The following is an 18,748-nucleotide window of genomic DNA, read 5'->3' as shown; positions in this document are numbered from 1 at the left end:
AATCCTTGGAGCACAATATCAACGTTTGCTGTGATTGTACAACTCGTTAACCGCTGAGAAGTGATGAAATAGACCAGTAAGCCTCAGTAGCTGCAGCTCCAGTGAGCAACAAGCCACTTATCGGTTAGTAAAAGGGAATTCAAAATTTCCCTTGATCACCAGCTCATCCTCCAGCACACCTGTGCATAAATGCAGGATTGAGTGCATGAGGAGGCTGAGCTGTTCTGTCCAATCATGCGAGTGCTTTACCAGTACACATTGTAGTCAAAGAGTATAAGAGTAAAGAGTGAATGACTCATTAATCTTAAAGCTCAGACAGGAAATCCAGAGACATTAAAACCTTCTGAAGTTTTGCGCTTTGAGTTTAACTCGTTGTTGGTATGCTGGTTTATCTGGAACAGTATTTTTTCCAGTGGCTTTGATGTAATCCCGCAGCATTAAGAGCATCTCCATCTCAGGAAGTACATTCAGTACACACTGTGCAAACTGAGATCTTTCAAGTGTTTCAAAGAGACATCAGAGCCTCACTTACTTTGCAAAAAGCAGCCTTGAGGGCACATGCTTCCAGGTCGATAAGACCAGCTGACACAACTGCACCACAATCTCAAACCAGCAATGGACAATATACTTTATCTGTAGCCATTTTTAATAAACTTACTTCAATGTCAGACAAACTTTTGAAGGCACCAAGAGAGATCTCTCAAGAGGGCGCCAAGAGCAGATGAGTGTGGAGCCACATTTGTCAAAGTCGTATACATTATTTATTTTATAGGGAAGAACGGTTGGATTGAAGTCCTTGGAGAGAACAAATGAGTTGATTAAACTATTTGGGTGTAACCATAGAAAAAGAGGAAAAGTGACAGAGTCAGCAGGAAAAGTGGAATAAACTGATTTGATTAAAAACTGTTTGGGGGCTGCCGGCCTTCCTCCTCAAATGTCCACATTCATTTCATTTTAGTATTGTACATCTGTCAGAGTGACTGCTCTCAGCTCTGACTCCGTCTCATTATTAAATGAACAACTGCATCTTTTGCCTCTGCACCGAGACTCCCAGGGGGGTTGATTCTCTTTCAAACAAAATGTGCTCCAGTCTTGTCTTGTTTCACTTCTATGTCACCTGTCTTGAAAGATGAATGATGCTTCATAGTGTGGGAAATGAGGCTGTGCAGATGGGTTCACATGGACACCGCAAACACCTGAGAAAATAGATGCAACAGCCTCTTCATTTTTGTTGATCCCACATAGCATCTCATAAATCACTTACTGGTGCAGCTGTCAGCAGAAACCGCTGAGATCAATATGCCGACATATCCATAAAATCCTCCCTAAGTAACCCTCCTCTGGCTCGCTGCGTGCTCCAAGAATTCAGCAGCACGTCCTGGTTGATTTTCTGTGAATGCACGTTTAGGAGCAGCAGTAGCAGCAAATACATTTTCGTATTTCCTGTCTGACTGTGCTCAACCACTATCTCTCTCCCATGGGTGCAAGCCTCATCTCTGCCTATTCTAAATCAGTGGAGCATCAAACACACACACGCCTCTGAAGGCCATCACCGTGATGAGAATTGACAAAGGTACACAGATAATCCAGCCGCTGCAGAAGGTCAATCTAATTTATTTGATGTGGTCGTTTTGCCCATCTTTCTGAGGATCAATGGGTTATGGTCTGGATGTGATTAGAGTGGTGAAACTGCTTGTATTAATCCAGTGTCACATGGACTGGTGTGCAGCGAGTGAAAAGATGATGGTTCATGCACAAATATGTCACAAACTTAGTCTTCTTCGAGCACCAGCATGGGTTAACAGTTGACAATATTACCAAGTATTTACATGAGGTTCTGCATCAGAGCTTATCACTGTGGATTTTTTGTTCTGGACTGCAAAGGATTGTGATGTTGCACAGCATATTGCTCTTGCATATTTCAGTGACGGGAGCGGCAAATGGAGCCGGGACTGTGTCGTCGACTCATCTCATTGGCAGACAGCACTGCCATATTACCTCCAGATCCTGCAGTGGCCCACATTACCAGCTTCGTCCGATCCAGATTGTGGACGGCCAGGCTGCTGCGCTGCAAGCCAGCTGGAGACGGCGGGGCCTTCAGGGAAATCAGTGCCAGAATGCTTGGAAAAGGGGAAAATTGGCCTGCTGATTAGTCGGAAAAAGGACCGTGTGCTGGACTCCACATGAGAAGAAAAAGAGAGAGACATAGAACATAAATAGCCTTCAGCCTGTTGACTATGCAGGTCTCTCTGACTCACCCGTGCTCCACACTGGTGTGTTGACACTTTGGCCATAGGATGTGTCATCTCGTGTACTTCAATCTGAAAAAAAAATATTTCCGAGAGCTGCAAAGTGGATCTTGAGCCGGGAGTGTGTTGTCAAACTGCTATTTTGAGAATGAGCGTTCATGCTTAACTTTTGAGCCCAGAAAAGTGCTGTGAATGAAATCACAGCGGCTACAGATCCATCTCTATGGCAACCAAACCAAAATCATCGAAGGGTGAAGACATGGTTGAAAGCTCTGGGAGAAGCAACAAATATGATTTTCATTATCTGTTTGTACAGTGGTGATAACACTGTAGTTGTGGACAAATACATCTCCTTGTATCTGCATACCAAGTGTGTTATAAACCATTTATTACATGTTTATATAGTGCTCATAAATGAGGATGAATGTTAAAGTAAGGTGTCCCTAAACTTGACCTTTACCATTCCTGCTAACTGCCATTTATTGATTACTTTACAAATTGAGGAAGCGACTATCTGAAAACACTTTGCTATCTTCTTACAGTGTTCTCCTGCTTTGTGGGCATCTGCTAGGCAGCAGCTTAAGGGGCCCATGGCTGCAGATTGCTGGGACAAGATTTGAGGAGAAGTGTTTGTAAAGCTTTGAACAATGATTGCGATCAAGCCATACACCTAAAAAGCTGATTGAGGTCTGAGACCTTGGCATGTCCAGACTTTTGTATGGTGCAAATTCATACATACAAAAGAAAAACAACACATGGATCTTTAACTTGACACCTTTTGGAAATCAGTTCACAGCAGTGATCTCTAATACAAAATCATGTATGTGCACGTCTTAAACTTAAAGGTAAGGTGAGGTGGGGGCTTTAATCTAACAAAGTACCAAAAAAAATGTAGAATACCAATGCCAAATTACCTCTCTATGCAGTGTACCTATCAGAGAGAGTCAATAGTATTAATGTTCTGTAGGAGAGAACATTTCCTCTTGAGTATTCACTAGATGTCACTGTTAAGCCATCCTTCAGAGAGACAATGAGTGCGCTGATCACTGAGAATGACCCCCCAAAATAAATGCATCAAAATGAAATGCATGCCCTAACTCAGTGGCTGGGCTTTAATGACACTCCAGCAGAAGAAGAATTTGGCGGTGGACTGCTGTTATTGTGTTCTGAGGTCGCTGTTTGTTCACTCAGATGAGCGCATTGACAAAAAATGCACGAATGGATGCTGGGACCAGAGGTTTGGCTATTGTTGCCATTAATGGTAGGCCTATTTATGACATGTATGAATCGAAAATGCAGAGAGAAAATGACGCTCTTTTCACCTGATTATGTGGTATTTGCATTAATTTTAAGGCGAATGTTTCATTAAAACATTGAGGGAAATTTGTGAAAGATGCAGCCTGTAAGCAGCCACGCTCCTCGCAGGGCAGGATATGGTCACACATCACAGCAGAGCGCGTCACCGCACGTGGGCGTGGCTAACCGGGCTGAATAACGCCGTATCCTCCGTTACGTTGCAGCAGTGTGACATTCTGGCACGAGAGCGGAGCGGAGGGATCGAACAGCTGACCGCCTCGCGCAACTTTGAACCACTGGTGATGGAATGCTCGGAGGTGTTCTTGTACATCTTCCTCGTCTCGCACTACATCTTCAACATCCTGTTCGTCTCGTGGCTTTTCATCTGCGGGGTGCCCACAGAGCTCACCAACTATGGATTGCCTCATTGAAGTTGGGCCACCTGATCCTGTTTGCGCCAGGACAACCGACCAAAATTAGAGTAAGAGAAGTCGTTATGGACAGTTGTGCAAGTCGCGCATTTCCTGCTCAGAGAACTGGTGTCAAAAGCGGCATTTCAGCCTCAGGATACTCCATCTGTTTGCGCGTAAAGGACGTGGACATCACGGTTCCATCCAACGCTGCCTGAAATCGCGCGCGCTATGTTTTAGTCATTATGGGGGAGCGCTGTAGTTAGAATAGAGGGTGTGCCTGTGTGACTGTTTTGCTTCTGCCGGCTTTGATGTGAGAGCAGCGGCCAGCTTTTATTGCGCGCATACCAATTGTGCGCTGCAGTTGAGCCGCTCCGTTACCACAGTCACGGAGGTTTCCAACGCTGCAGGACTTGCAATCTCTGACAGGCAACAGGCCTCACCAATCGCTGAGAAAGGTCTCACTGGACATCCTTTTTGAAGTCCTGTAATTGATTTGAACTTTCAGCAAAACCAAGAGAGTTTTTAGAGCTGCATCCAAGTGCACCTGTGAGGCAGCAGTAAGCCATGGCTTTACCAGACAGTGGCATATCTGGGGAGGAGGTACCCTTCCCGGAGATTATAGAGCTCAATGTTGGTGGGCAGGTGTACATAACCCGCTATTCTACCCTCACAAGTGTACCAGACTCCCTGCTAGGGGAGATGTTCAGCAGAAAGTCAGCCAAAGGACTTGCCAGGGACACCAAGGGTCGCTTCTTCGTGGACCGTGATGGTTTCCTTTTCCGTTACATCCTGGACTACATGCGGGACCAGCAGCTGGTTCTTCCAGACCACTTCCCCGAGCGTGGGCGTCTGCAGAGGGAGGCTGAGTTCTTCAACCTGCCTGAGCTTGTCAAGCTGCTGGCGCCCAAAATCAGCAAGCAGAACTCTCTTGGCGACGAGGGATGTCAGAGCGACCCAGAGGACTCCTCGCCTGGGATTGACACTGCCCGTAACCTCGGCTCCCTGGGTGCTGCCGCTGCTGCCTGCGCCAGCCTGGTGCCCAGCGCCATGGACAGCAAACGGTCCGGGTTCATCACTATTGGCTACCGAGGCTCATACACCCTGGGCCGTGACAGCCACACCGATGCCAAATTCCGCCGGGTGGCACGGATCATGGTGTGTGGGAAGACCTCACTGGCCAAAGAGGTGTTTGGGGAGACGCTGAACGAGAGCCGTGACCCTGACCGCCCCCCTGAGCGCTACACGTCCCGCTACTATCTCAAGTTCACCTTTCTGGAGCAGGCTTTTGACAAGCTGGCTGACGCAGGCTTCCACATGGTGGCCTGTAATTCCACAGGAACCTGCGCCTTTGCCCATGAGCAGACGGACGACAAGATCTGGACCAGCTACACTGAATATGTGTTCTACCGTGAGTGAGACTATCGGCTTTGTTTCCCCGGTCCCCCACCCTGTCTCCAAGTGTCCCTCTCCTCCGGCCTCCAGCCATCCTGTCCTTCTCACTCTGATGGCTCCTGCACCAGTAGATGTACCGTAGATGTTGTGCCCTTCCATCTCTCTCTGCAGCCTCCAGCTTTTATCCCATGAACAGTCCCCAGCAGCTGCTTTGACTCTTCATACCTTCTCTGCAGGTCAAATCTGCAGCCCTCCCCCTTCAACCCTAGATCCACCCCCTCATCATCCTCAGGTCCAGCTTTTGCTCTCGCTTAGTTGTAGTCCCCAGTTCTCAACCACAGCAGCCCCACAGCTTTTCCTGCAGAGACTGATACCTTCTATGTACTGTTTCCCTTTTGTACTCTGTATATTGCATCTGCCTTGGTGAAGCACAATACTGTATCCAAGAGCTAATTTTGTTAAATAAGCGCCCTGGTGTATCTCTATGGCTATTGAACCAGTCATAAGGGTATAAGGGCATAAGGGAAAGGGCTTCAAAGAGTGGCCGTGATGTACAGTGCTATACTGCAGATCGGACCCTCTCCTGCTCCTCTGAACTAAATTACCAAATAATTGGACATCTTATCAGCTTTGAGGGACGTGAGCAGCCCCAGCACATGACAGAAGTGTAATTCAAAAATCTAATTTTCCTCAGTTTTTATTAAGTGTGTCCACGTGGTTGGGAATGTACCATACAGTAGTCTCTCTGTTCAGCTGTTGTATGAATGAATGATGGTTACAATAATACAGCCACATGGACAGGGGATAAAAAAAATGAATTGAAGTTTTTATTTTGAAAGGGAAAAGTAGATTGTATGTGTGTGTGGAGATTCCTTTTCAAGAAGGCACTGTTTGTGTGGCAAATGAACAAGCAAAAGTATTTGATAAAAAAAAAAGACGATGAAAGCCGAAATATCAAGAGACCTCGTAGACAGAAAGAAAAAACAAGGTTGCCAGATGAAGTGCGTGTATTGATTGTTCAGGGGAGCTTTCAGTATTTTAATCACCCACGCTGGGAGGGCAGAGGAGATGGAAGGTGTTACATCACTCACAGCCCACTGCTATTAGTTTCGCTCATTGTGCTTCTTGGACATTTCTTTGCTCGACTGGATATTCGAGAGCATTTCTCCAGTGAAGCGCTTCTTGGGACAGGCTTACTCCATGTCTATATGTTGTCTGCAAAAAAAAAAAAAAACATGTGGTAGTCACCTTTCCGGATCACGTTTTGAGTGTTCTGTAAACAATAATGTTATTCTTAATAATCAGATCAGTATTCATTGAAGCTGTTGCATATTTGATGACAGCTCTCACTGACTGTAAGTGAATACCCGTAAGAAAGGGTAGGATTACGCTGTAGCTAGCCAAAGCCCAATGTTTTCTCAGCACTGTAGCAAGGGCATTGTGAGGGCGGTTCATAGCGAGCAGGTATAACTTAAGTTATAAAGGGGTGAGGTAAGAAAGAGGGTCGTTTCCAGATACAGCCTCAGGACAGGTCTGCACATCATATACCTCAGACTAAATCACAAACTGAAGGCACTTAAATCCAACAAAAGATCCAGCTGATGGCGTGAAAATGCAGACACGGTTCGGAAAATATCCAAAGCGTAGTGGGACTGCTGAGTAAGAGGTTGACAGTAAAATGAGTTTTGAGTTTAGGCAGCATAGTGCAGGATTTCTCCTGAGCTTGAAGGTGTCAGGTTGTAGTTTTGGCAGAATGTCTGACAGTGACAGTAAATGTATTCTGAAATGTCTAGAAACCGCAATGTTGTGTTTCAGTGTGATGAAGTGCTGTTTATATCTGAGTCAATATGTTAGACCTGCTGCAGCGTGCCGCTGCAGGCGTAGACGACACTGAAATTAAAAGTGTTCAGCAACAAGCAAATTGATTTGTCAAATAAAAAGATGTTTTCTTTCTTTTCCAGTTGTATTTTTCCATTCATAACAAAATGTATTCTCAGCACTGGATGGCATTTGGTAGGAACTGTGGGGAAAGTGGTGCATGCCCTCAGATAACTGCAGCTGACATTTTTAATTTTCCCTGACAGTACAACCCAGTCACACATCAACCTATTCAAATTTTTCTCTCACCATTTCCTGTTAAAGGAAACGTCCATGGTCATGAAATCGACTTCATATGAAATGTTCAACATTTTGCCCTCAGGCACCACCGCCCCATCCTCTCATCTGCTTTTCCACTTTTTCTCCCCCCTTTTTTTTTTTTTTTTTTTGTATTAAGTAGTTGACCAGAAACTAGAGCCAGGATAGAAATGAGGACATGCATAGATAACAGGCCCTTTTAAAGCAGAGTCTATTTTGTTGCCAGCAAATGACCTAATTACTACATACAATAAAAATCTTGATTGGGCCTAAAATCCAGGACTGTGAAATACTGTAGTTCTATAGGCTTCACAAGATTAGAGATGGCTTTTGTCTTTAGTCAATGCAAAACATTTATTTATTGCACACGCCCACAGACAGAAAAGTGGGCATAATTTAAACTTGAACAACAACCAGGGTTATTTTTATGTGAGTGACGCTGTCACTTTTTATAAACTCTGACTCATATAAGTTTTTTACCAAGAGATTATCCCATGCTAATTACCTAAGTATAAGACCTCTAAACCTGATCTCAGCCTGGCCTAGATAAAAGCATAGCTGATGAGCTTCACAAAAACTGTTGAAAAATTTATGTGGCTCCCTTCCTGGAAAACAGATGATTTTTGTTGCAGTCTAGAATGCATGACGAACCTTCAGAGAGTGGGACAATGCCCTGCCTGCAGAGTCTCTTCACCCCAAAACAAACACAGTCACAGACAGCATTCCTCCGTCACTGTCCTCCGGCACGCTACTGCATCACGGGAGCGCCAAGGTCAGTCATTAGCACAAGCATGGAGAGACGCGCCTCGTGAAATTTTAGGCATCGGTGTCCTCTCTCGCAGCCTTGAGCCTCGACATTCAACAGAAAACGTGTGAGAAGTGTTGACACTCTGCCATCGAGCAGCAGCAGGGCCGGGCTGTGATGAGATGCTGCTTGGGTTTATTTTTCCCTCTTTTTTTTAAGTGCTCCGTTGTGAAACTTGTGCCTGTAAAGTGTAGCGCGCCTGCTCGTGTGCCATGTGAGAGGCAGGTTCTAGTTGTGTCACCATCGTGGTCTGCCTGTTCTATCAAGAGCGTCACAATAAAGATATTTTACCATAAGATTTTTGCTTCTCTGTCTTTTAGAAAAATCCAAAATAGCAGCCTCTATTATTTGCTCACCACATCGCACACATGCAACTTAATTAAATCCTATATTTCATTTTAATTTTTATTCTTATCTCCCTATCACAAGGTTTGAAGTTGATACAATTTCTCAGTCAGCTGGTGCAATTCATTATTAAACACAAAATCACTAGTGCCCTGAGAGGACAAGGCTGCTCTCTGTACCTCATGGCTGTGATCTGACCCATGTCGTGTTCCTGTGATGCCATTGTTACTGTAGGCGGCTCTATGTGGCAACATGCCTTGGCTCGGTCTGCTTTCCTCCCCTAGAATGATCCCCTTGTCTTGTAGCCAGCTGGGTCATCGCTTCCCCTTTTGGAAAAAGAAAAGGAGAGAGCAGAAGGAGAACAGGAGCGGATGTACGTCAGAGGAAAAAAGGGATTGGAAAATGGGGCAAGGAAGCAGAGAGACAGTGAGACAGATAACCTGGTGGAAGTGAGACAGGGAGAGTATTTAAGCGGGAAGGATTTGGTGATCCCGTCTTATCTCTCTTCCTGAGCAACTCCAGCATGAAGTGTCCTGTTATTCGAAGAGGTGCTGGATCGCCCTGACAAACAAAGCCCCCACTGAGGCGTGCTGTAATGTGCTCCTCTGTGGCCCGTCTGCTCTGTCAACACTCACAGAGAGATTCAGTTACACCAGACAGATAGTAGATCCACAGGATGGTTGGGATTAATATTGATTCGTAGTATGATTACGTCAGAAGAAAGCCTGTAAAGTGATATTTTCCAACAGAAAAAATGTTATTTTCTGTCTCATCTTTTTGTGAATCATGTGTCATGCCTTTAAATTGACTACAACCAGCCCAGTTTGCCAGACTGTATCCTCTTTTATGAATAGACATACCACATGCGTTAGAGTGACAACACAGAGAACTACAATGAGTCATTTTCTTAAACTGAGCGTACTATCAGATGTCGTCTGCGTGCTGCTGTTTCTGTTCATTCAGCTGCAACCATCTGTGGCTCTGCGCTTGTTTACATCGCCTCATCCTCAATGCCTTGACTGCTTCTGGATCTGGGTGCAAGTGTATTTTGGCTCAGTTTTGTTTTTGTCCTCATGTTTGTGCTTACGTTGAGGTTTGAAGGACAGGTTGGATGAGAGCTTCGGGCCTATGTGTTGGGTGGGTCAGCGCTGGGTTGGTATGGGGTCCACGAGGGGGCAATGAACTAGGCGCGCTCCCTGTCTCGCAAATATGCTGAGCAGGCAGTTGGCATCTCCGACACACAGATGCACAGAGGGAGGGAAGTTGCTCAGAGAAGATGTGCAACAGCCCACTGGTGACGGGCCAATGTCTCACAGCTGTGAGGTGTGAGATCTAATTGGTTGCCTTTCTTTTCACTCTTCTTTGTGATCAGTTAAAAATGCATTAGCAGACAAACAAGCCATTTGCCTTCCTCACCCTCATTTGACAGCAATAACAGGAGAAGTCCATTCTAATACTGAGAAGCATCATCGCTGCTAATTACCTCAGAACTAGAGAGAGCGTGCAGCAGCTTGCGGCCTTCCGCTGCTTTCTGCATCAGTATGTGACATATGTGTGTGAAGGGAGTGTGTGCATGTTGTGTGCGTACAGCAGCCCAGAGCTTTGCATGCTTTTGTTCATCTGCACATGTATACGTACGTGAGCTCAAGCCCTGCTGTGTTTGTCCTTGACGACAACATGGTTCGCCTGCGCTGCCGTGTAAGCGCCTATGCACAGAGTACAGTAGCACTGGCTCCAGGCATCTTTCTCTCATTGTGTGTTGGGTTATTTATAGTGAGCCAGGCATTGAGTCAGATGTGCACCGCCACTGCTCCTCCAGCATGGGTACATATGCTCCACCGCCCTCCTCCTCCTCATCACACACACATCTCCAACAGACAGCAGATATCACAAAGCATATTGGCCCCCTGAACACCACAAGGACTCCGTCATGCAAAGTCACAGGGGGTAGTCATACCCAAGGGGGTAGACAGAGTGGGATGGCAACATGGGACAAGGTCTAGCAGCTGAAAAGGAGCAGATCAGGTCACCGGTGATGTACAGTGCTCTATCTTCTCATCTCTCCAAGTTGTCTGTTTGTGATTCTCTTTGACTTCACAATCTTTTCTTTTCTCTTTTAAGCTCCAAGATACAGAAAGAATAACGGAAGAGTGGGATGGGGAAGAGGGAGCGTGAAATTAGTTATAGGGAGTGAATCTGAGTGTCAGATGCAAGTTATTGGATTGAAAATGAGAGCAACAAAAAGGATCATTCAAGAGGCAAAATTCCTCATATATGGTGCCATAGAGACTGTGAATATGTGACGAGGGGCATGAGGAGTGGGGCAGGAGCAGTTTGAAAGGAAAGAGAAATACCAGATTGGGCAAAGTGAGGTGGAAGTTGTGACAATAACTGACTGAGGAAGCTGTTGGAAGACAGTTGAACTTCCCCTGACACACTCAATTGCAAGATGGAAATTGTCTCATTACAAATGCAGTATATTGCAACTAGATGATGCACTGATGCCATTGTTGGATTAAAGGACCTTCTGGATACTTGGAGTCCAATAGACTGAAGGGGCCTATAGAGACACAGCCTCTATATGAAGTGACTCTTATTAACATTCCTTGTTAAAAGTCAACAAGCTCAGTTTAAAGTGGGGATGTACTAATGATGTTTTTTTTTTTTTTTGCTTCTGATGCTTGCAGAAATCCTGCTCATACTGAGTCCTGTGCTATACAGATAGATAGATAGACATTTTATTTACTTAAGTAATTTTAATTTCACTTCCTATGTGCTTTGGTGTCTTTTCTGTGCCCATCATCTCAAAATCCCTTTATGAGCTGAAGCTCATCAGTTGACATTTTCCAGATTTTTCAGTTTCTCTCTTTGCAAAATGAATGTCTCACGATGGCAAATTGCTTAAATGTGATGAATTTTAATTGCATGCTATGAATCACTGACCGTGGAGAAAAGGTCACTTTTTTTTAAACCTTTTGCATTTTGCAGTTATAACAAAACAACAAAAGCATGAGCAGTCAGCATGTCCCTGCTGATCTTAAGCAGCGAGTTGTAAATGTGTCCATCAGTGCCATAGTTAGGATGGGATTCACCTTGGCCATCTGGAGACTTGGGCTCTAATCTGTCCCTCTAATTATCAGTAATCTGAACAGTCAGGCTTGTCCTTACTGCAGTCCTGGGCAGGGTTGGACCCTGGCTGAAATCAGGCAGGACAGGAGAGGCAGGTGGCACAGGGGTTGCAGGCTCTGGGAAGAGGGGTGCCAGGATGAGCTTTAGGGGGCTTAGGCTGGCTGGTTACGGGCTGTGTTAGCCAGGCAGCAGCTCAGGGTGTTTAAAGCAGGGGAAGATAAAGAGGCGGCAAGTGGCGCAGTGAATCAGCAGAACATTTGGATTGGATGTAGATTTGTGCAAGTCTGCAAAAACAAAAATCATACATTAGTCTTGTCTTTGGCCCTTTCTTTCCTCTCACCTCTGCTCCCTTTTTCGCCTTTCTTGCTTGGCAGCAGCTCCCCTGTCTCCAGCTGTTTATGTCACGCATTTCCTCTACATTATGTGGATCGACAGATTTGTAATTGCTCAGAGACTTGTGAGTACACTCCAGTGATTTTGTATCTGGGCATCTGTGCTTATGCCCGGGTATGTAAAGTTAGTCTGACGAATATCGTAGTACCACGTCTGATTACGCCTCCGTATGTATTTGCTCTGACAGCAATCAGAGAGAAAAGACAATGAATGAAAAGACCGTAGGTGGTGAGGCCCACTCTGTCATTAGGCACCATACAGATCATTTCACAAAGCAGATGTTGGATATCTGAACTGAATATGAGGCAATTAGCTAAAAAAACATGCTGTAATTGCCAATATTATGTAGCGTGAGCTCCGATTAGGACAGCATAGAGCCATATGAACAACTTCACACTCTGGATAAAAGGCTTCTCAGTCTCATACACATTACTATGCATTTGTGTAGCTCTGGCTCGTGCACATCATTGTGGCGTTACCATGGAGATGATGCTGTCCCCTTGTTTGCCAGTCTCCCCATTCCGGGGTCACAACAGCTGTCAGCAGCCACAGTGAATTTTAAAAAGCACCCACAGGCTGATTGACCTGGTCATATTCAGAGATAGCCGATGCACTCATTTTTAAACAGCTTTATCCTACATGCGTTCATTGTTCGGTACTCAGGTCGAACTGGAATGACACTGTTTTTCTTTAAATGTTTGTGCAAGGAAACATAAACCACAATGATACTGCAGCTTCTTTTTTTTTTTTTTTTTTGAAAGATGATTAAATCGTTTCTGGGCATATTTGTGGAAATATCTCAGCATCATCCTGCATAGCTTACAAACATTGATACAAGACAGTTTTCACATTTGTCAAAGAGCTCCACGTAGCTTTGGTTATTAAGCTACCTTTAGCCATTCAAGACATCTGTCACTCTACAACTAAACATGATCTGAACATTTGAGAGGACCCATCATGCTGTAGGCTGAAAGAGCAGTTTTTGGAAATATACTCATTAGAGTTAGATGAGAAGGTTGATAACCTATCACTCTCATGTCTATAGGTTAGCTAAATAGGAGCTGTCAACTGACTTAGCTTAGCGTGACTGGAAACAACAGGAAACCGCCCTATGGTGACAGTTGCCAGGCAACCAGTGGGGACTCGTCTTGGTCAAATAATCCAGTCCCCTTGCCAAGCATCAATACAATATGTTCATCATGAACTTTAGCCAAGTTAGCTCTTTCCCCCTATTTTCAGTCTTTATGCTACGCTAAACTGGTGCTGGCACTAGCTAGCTTTATATTTACCGCACAGACATGAGCATGGTGACATGAGCATGGTGTGATGAGGCTATCTGGCATCCACTTGGAAGGTAAAAGCTAACTAAGCTCACTAAAGCACTGATTCCCACTTAATGTTACTTTAACATAAATAGAAACAGTGTAATTCAGACACCAAATGTATTATTTGCCTTTGAAATAACTTTGGCCTCAAAAGAAGAAGAAGAAATGATCAGAAGTTCCATTTAGTCAAATGGTTGTAAACATTTTTTTCCCACAAATATTCTTCAAAGTTGAATTTGTTGACCAGTCCAGAAAATCATAAGTAACCTGAGATCTCTTTTGAAAATTGTTTTTTTTTTTCTAAGCACATTATTAATTATAACTTCAATATGAAGGCCTGTATGTTTACATTAGACTTGGATGACAATACTCTCAGAACTTTTAGTCTATTTCAATACCTTGTCCTGCTTTTATTCAGTCAGTGTGTCAGATTAGGCTACGATTGGAGTAAATAAAGATTCAGGTGGGGTGAAAAAACAATGTTACACACATGGAGAAGACATTTTGTGACAGGGAGGTGCTAAACCTGGCAACACTGACACACTAGAGTTACTAATAGCAGTAATGATGGCAACGGAGGGATGTGTCACACTGAACAGATGGGAGAAAGAGAGGCAGTGAGAGAGGAGAGGATGTGTGAGAAAGTGCTTTGGCTTTTGCATATATCCCTGGAGAAGTGGCCCGGGGAAAAGGGTTGAGTGCTCTCTTTTGCTGTTCTCCTCCATAAGGCTTAGTGGTGGAGGAAAGCAATGGAGCCCATCCCCCAGTGGATTATTTCTCCGACACTGCTAAGCCCCCATACTCCCACGTCCAGGCGGACCTCAAGCACATGTATTCATTATGAGAGACATTGAATGCATCAAATACGCAAACACAAACAGTGGAGAACATGTTTCTGTCAACCCCTCCTTCCCCAACATCCCCTTTCTTTCTCTCTGTCTTTATCTGTCCTTCTTTCAAATGCCAGCACATGCCCAGAATATAATGACACACACGCACATGCAAACACCCTCACCTACACACACAGTACACACACATGCTAACAATATGCATGCATGCACTAACACAGAAGAAACACACAGGCTCGAGCACTTTCTGTCACACACACACACACACACACACACACACACACACACACACACACACACACACACACACACACACACACACACACACACACACACACACACACACACACACACTCGTATTCAGGTATTCAGAAAGCCACGGCAGTGGGAGAATATTCTGTGCCGCCTCCGTTTGACACAAGCAGCTTTTCCTGTTATATAAGATGGGTTACCGTGACGATGAGCCCCATTGCAGGAAAGAGTGCAGGGCCTTGTGTGTCTTTGTGTGTCTGTACATGTGTGTGAGCTTGGGTCATGTGTGACTGCTGCCATGTGTGTGTGTGTGTGACGTATTGTACCTGCTGATTTCTGCATGACGACGTATGAGAGGCTGCGAGAGACATTCACTGTATGGTGTATGTATTTTCATAAACTCTGGCAGCATGTGCTGTGTGTGGCTGCTTCACTGTGACAGTGAGCATGTGTGTGTTGGATCGTGCAGAGCATGAGCAGCATGCACGTGGGATTGTCACTGCCATTTAACTTAGTTCAAGGCCATGTCCAAACTCGTGTGGATAGATTTAAAATGTTTATGTATTGGAGTTTTATCTGTCCACAGAGAATTTTTCTGATTGTTTTCTGAAAGTTCAGCGTCCTTATTGAAATACCACAACAACAAGAAAAGACTCTGATCTCTTCCGTTGGGCATTGCAGGCGTATAGCTTTGCACTATTTCCTCCAGAGGCATCTTGAAATGTTGTTTATTGTTTACAGAGCAGGCATGAAGGACAGAGTATGTCAAAGTTCTCCGAAATGGATCACGTGACAAAGGAGACTGAGAATGAATACCAATCATGTGCTACCCAATTTTGAATATGAGTGTGGTGTGTTCCCCATGGTTACAAAAACCAAGATTAGTGTGAAATGGAAGCCCCAGAGAAGAAAAAAGAAGCATTCGGAAATTTATGCGCTTTGGTGAGGACATGGGCTGGAAGTTTGCTGTGACTTGCTTACCCAACCTGCGACTGTGCACCATCACGTAGACAGTGAAAATCAAAGGGAAGAGAGAGGCTGATTACCCACTCACTGATTTCTAAAAAATAGGCTGTTTGTCCGGAGAGAGGAGGCAATTCAAAATGGTTGATGGGCTTTCAAATGGAACAGAATGTGCATGTGCCACGCCAACTATTCTGAGAAGTCGCAGCGCAGCAGCCTCCTCTGTCTTCACACAGAGATGAGATGAAAAATCAACATACCGTGAAAAATGGCTTGTCAAGCTTCAGCCAGGAGGGTTCACTCCACCCGTTCAGTCACAGTCTTCCTTCTAGGATAATACACATACAAGCAAAAGTCAAAGGGAATTCTGAAATTGAATGAAACTGTCCTCTGTTCTCCTTATCTCTCATTCCCGTTTCTCTCCTGCTGAGCGCCTTTCTCTGTTAATTTCTGTTCCCATAATGCTCCTACAAGCTCTTGCGCCAGCATGTGTATACTTTTGTACTCTTGGAAACAAAAACTGCAAAGCTCAAAGCTGAGGTGCTTGTTTCTGTGCCAGCCACACACTACTGACACACTTTGATAAGGCAAACTAAAAGAACGAAATGCAATCAAATTTCAGCATGAGGCTGCACTGGTAATTAAGACCATCATTCAAACAGACCAGACACCTGAGAATGAATATTCTATCTATCCTCACACATCGATTCTTAAATTTGTTATAGTTGTCTGGTAAACATAAAGGTAGGCTACCCCTAGCAGCTGGTCTCTTAGCTTAGCACACAGACTGGCAACAAAGTCAAGGATCAGTTTTAGCCTTTATTCATTTGTTGCCACGGCTGCTAATGTTATTGTAAGCAACATTAGCATAATTTGCCATCATCTGTGCTCTCCAGGAGAAGTCTTTTTACACCTTATTTCCCTTTCTCAATGCAATTGATCGTATGAAAGGTGGATCCAAACCCATACAGGTATGGGGCTCAGGTCCTTCTGTTGAGGTCTACCCATGCAGCTCTCTAATGTACAGTAAATATGTAGCTGAAGCCAGGAGCTGTTTGGTGAAGAAACAGATCCATTGTAAACTTTTGACAAACCCAGGCTCACAGTTTTCCCAATCACCTGCTGGTTCTAGCTTCATATTTACAATGGCGGTGGCATTGATGCTCACCTTTAAGAAAAGAATGCACAGATTTCCCAAAATGACAAACTATTCTTGTAGTAATTGTAGTAATAGTAATTGTATCAAATGTTTCAAATTCTACACGCTCAATTTTGCAATTCTTTGTCTGCTGCAGGTGGTTCATCTGTGATCTCCAAGGCAGCGACCTCTGACCTCCCTGCTGTCACTGAAGTGGTGACCTCTGAAACTGCGACTGCACATACAGCACCAGCCACAGACCAGCACAGCAGCACTGGCCGAACGCAAAGCCTTCCAGAAACCAGCAGCAGCACAACACTGGACATACGAAACCCACTTCTCCTGGACTCCCCTCCTCCTCTGACACCTCCTCTTCCTCCTCCACCTCCTCCTGCTGTAGACTACTCTGACCTCCCACCTCTGTCCCCTCCAGTCCTACCTCCACCTCTACCATCAACCAAACCTTTCTCTACCTCCAGTCCTTCTCCTCCCCAAACACCACCTCCTGCTGAGAGCCCCCAGCGTCCTACCACACTCAATCTACAGACACTGCCACGGCCCACCGTCAAGGAGAATGGTGGCCCCCTGCAGGGGGCGGATGAGGACGAGGAGGAGAGGAAGATGCTGGAGGAGGATCTGAAGAAATGCATTGAGGACTTCAAAAAGATCCGTTTGCCCAGAGTGTTTCCGGATCGCAAGAGGCATTGGCAAAGTGACTTGCTTAAGAAGTACAATGCGTAGCTGTGGCACCATGACGAACAAGGAAGGATTTTATAACAATGGCATGAACATGTTGTGGACTCCAGCTTTATAGTCACATTGCTCAGATTCAAACTGTGTGGAGATTGTCCACAAGCTTGCTTGAACCTCTAATGTCGTAGCTTTTGCATGTCAACAGAACTAAACTGTTTGATTAAGTGTAGTGTTTAGGCTGAGCTTTCTAGCAGTCACACAACTAAAACATGGAGATTTGTCTTTCCTATCATAGAAAAAAAACATCCCCATAGAGATTGTTAGTGGCACTTCTTTTTCCACACAGCTATCTGGAGACGATACAAAATACTCTGAGTCATTTTCTTTTCGCTCACTCAAAGGATATATGTGATGTTGTTCATTAAAGATTTCAGCCCTGCTCTCTGTACTGTGTCCACTGATCAAGCAACTGGAAAATGTAAGCTAAGTGTGAATTTTTAGGCATTTGACCTTGCTGATGCAAAATAAAAGAAAGAAGTGAAATCTCTGGTGCTAATCATCTAAAATATCTCACCTCATCAATATTAACCATATGACTTCAAAGCCTTTTTTCTCCCCTCTGCCTGTGAATCAAAAGCTCTGTAGTTTGGTTCATTTTGTGATTACATTATCTTCAAACAAGCAATAGAAAGAATTCAGAATGAGAATGTGATGTACCGGGAAGCAAAGCGGGTAATTACTCACGGCCAGAATGAGAAAAAATAATGACAATAACGACTACATGAATCAATGCACAGTGCGGTTTGTCCCTCCATCTGCTCTGCATAAAGTGTTCGTCCCGATTCACGAATGAATTAGCAGGTGTGCATATTTGTGTGCGTGTGTGTGTATGTGCCTTATTTTGGGATATATGGCATAAGTCCTGATAAAATAGATCACCTGTCATTTATCTTTCATGTCATCTTGCGAACTAATTCTTAACATCATAGTATTCATCCACTCAAAGCAATAGTTTGACATTTTGAGAAATGCGTTTACTCATTTTTTTTTTTTTTTACAAAGAGTTAGATTCAAGGATCACCACTGTCCTCACGTCTGTGTGTTAAGTACAGAGCTCAACCCAGGAGGTAGGTTAGCGCCAATTGCCTTAGTTTAGCTTAGCTTAAAAAATGTAAACAAGGAGGAATCAGTTAGCCTGGCTCTGGTTCAAACATCTGCCTATCAGTACATCTAAAACTAGTAAAAAATCACTAAGTAGTGTGCTATGTTTGTTCTTCTGTTCATGTGAATTATAATGTTTGTGTTAATTAATGAGTTTTACAGGTGCTAGTATGTATATTTTTGAACTTTTGAGAGAGCCAGGCAGCCAGG

General features: G+C 44.4%; 1 protein-coding gene across 1 annotated transcript; it reads left to right on the top strand.

Annotated features, from left to right (window-relative positions):
* The first annotated feature begins 3,779 nt into the window (after nucleotides 1-3,779).
* kctd12b (potassium channel tetramerisation domain containing 12b) lies at nucleotides 3,780-17,920 on the top strand. The gene is made up of 2 exons (XM_070962296.1): nucleotides 3,780-5,366; nucleotides 16,842-17,920. Exons 1-2 carry the CDS (start codon nucleotides 4,523-4,525, stop codon nucleotides 17,423-17,425), a joined length of 1,428 nt encoding a protein of 475 aa, XP_070818397.1. The 5' UTR covers nucleotides 3,780-4,522; the 3' UTR covers nucleotides 17,426-17,920.
* The last annotated feature ends 828 nt before the right edge of the window (nucleotides 17,921-18,748 follow it).

Source organism: Chaetodon trifascialis, chromosome 5 (assembly GCF_039877785.1).
Source record: "Chaetodon trifascialis isolate fChaTrf1 chromosome 5, fChaTrf1.hap1, whole genome shotgun sequence".
Lineage (NCBI taxonomy): Eukaryota > Metazoa > Chordata > Actinopteri > Chaetodontiformes > Chaetodontidae > Chaetodon > Chaetodon trifascialis.
Note: the sequence above shows the minus strand (reverse complement) of the source record. Positions and strands in the feature narration are given on the sequence as shown.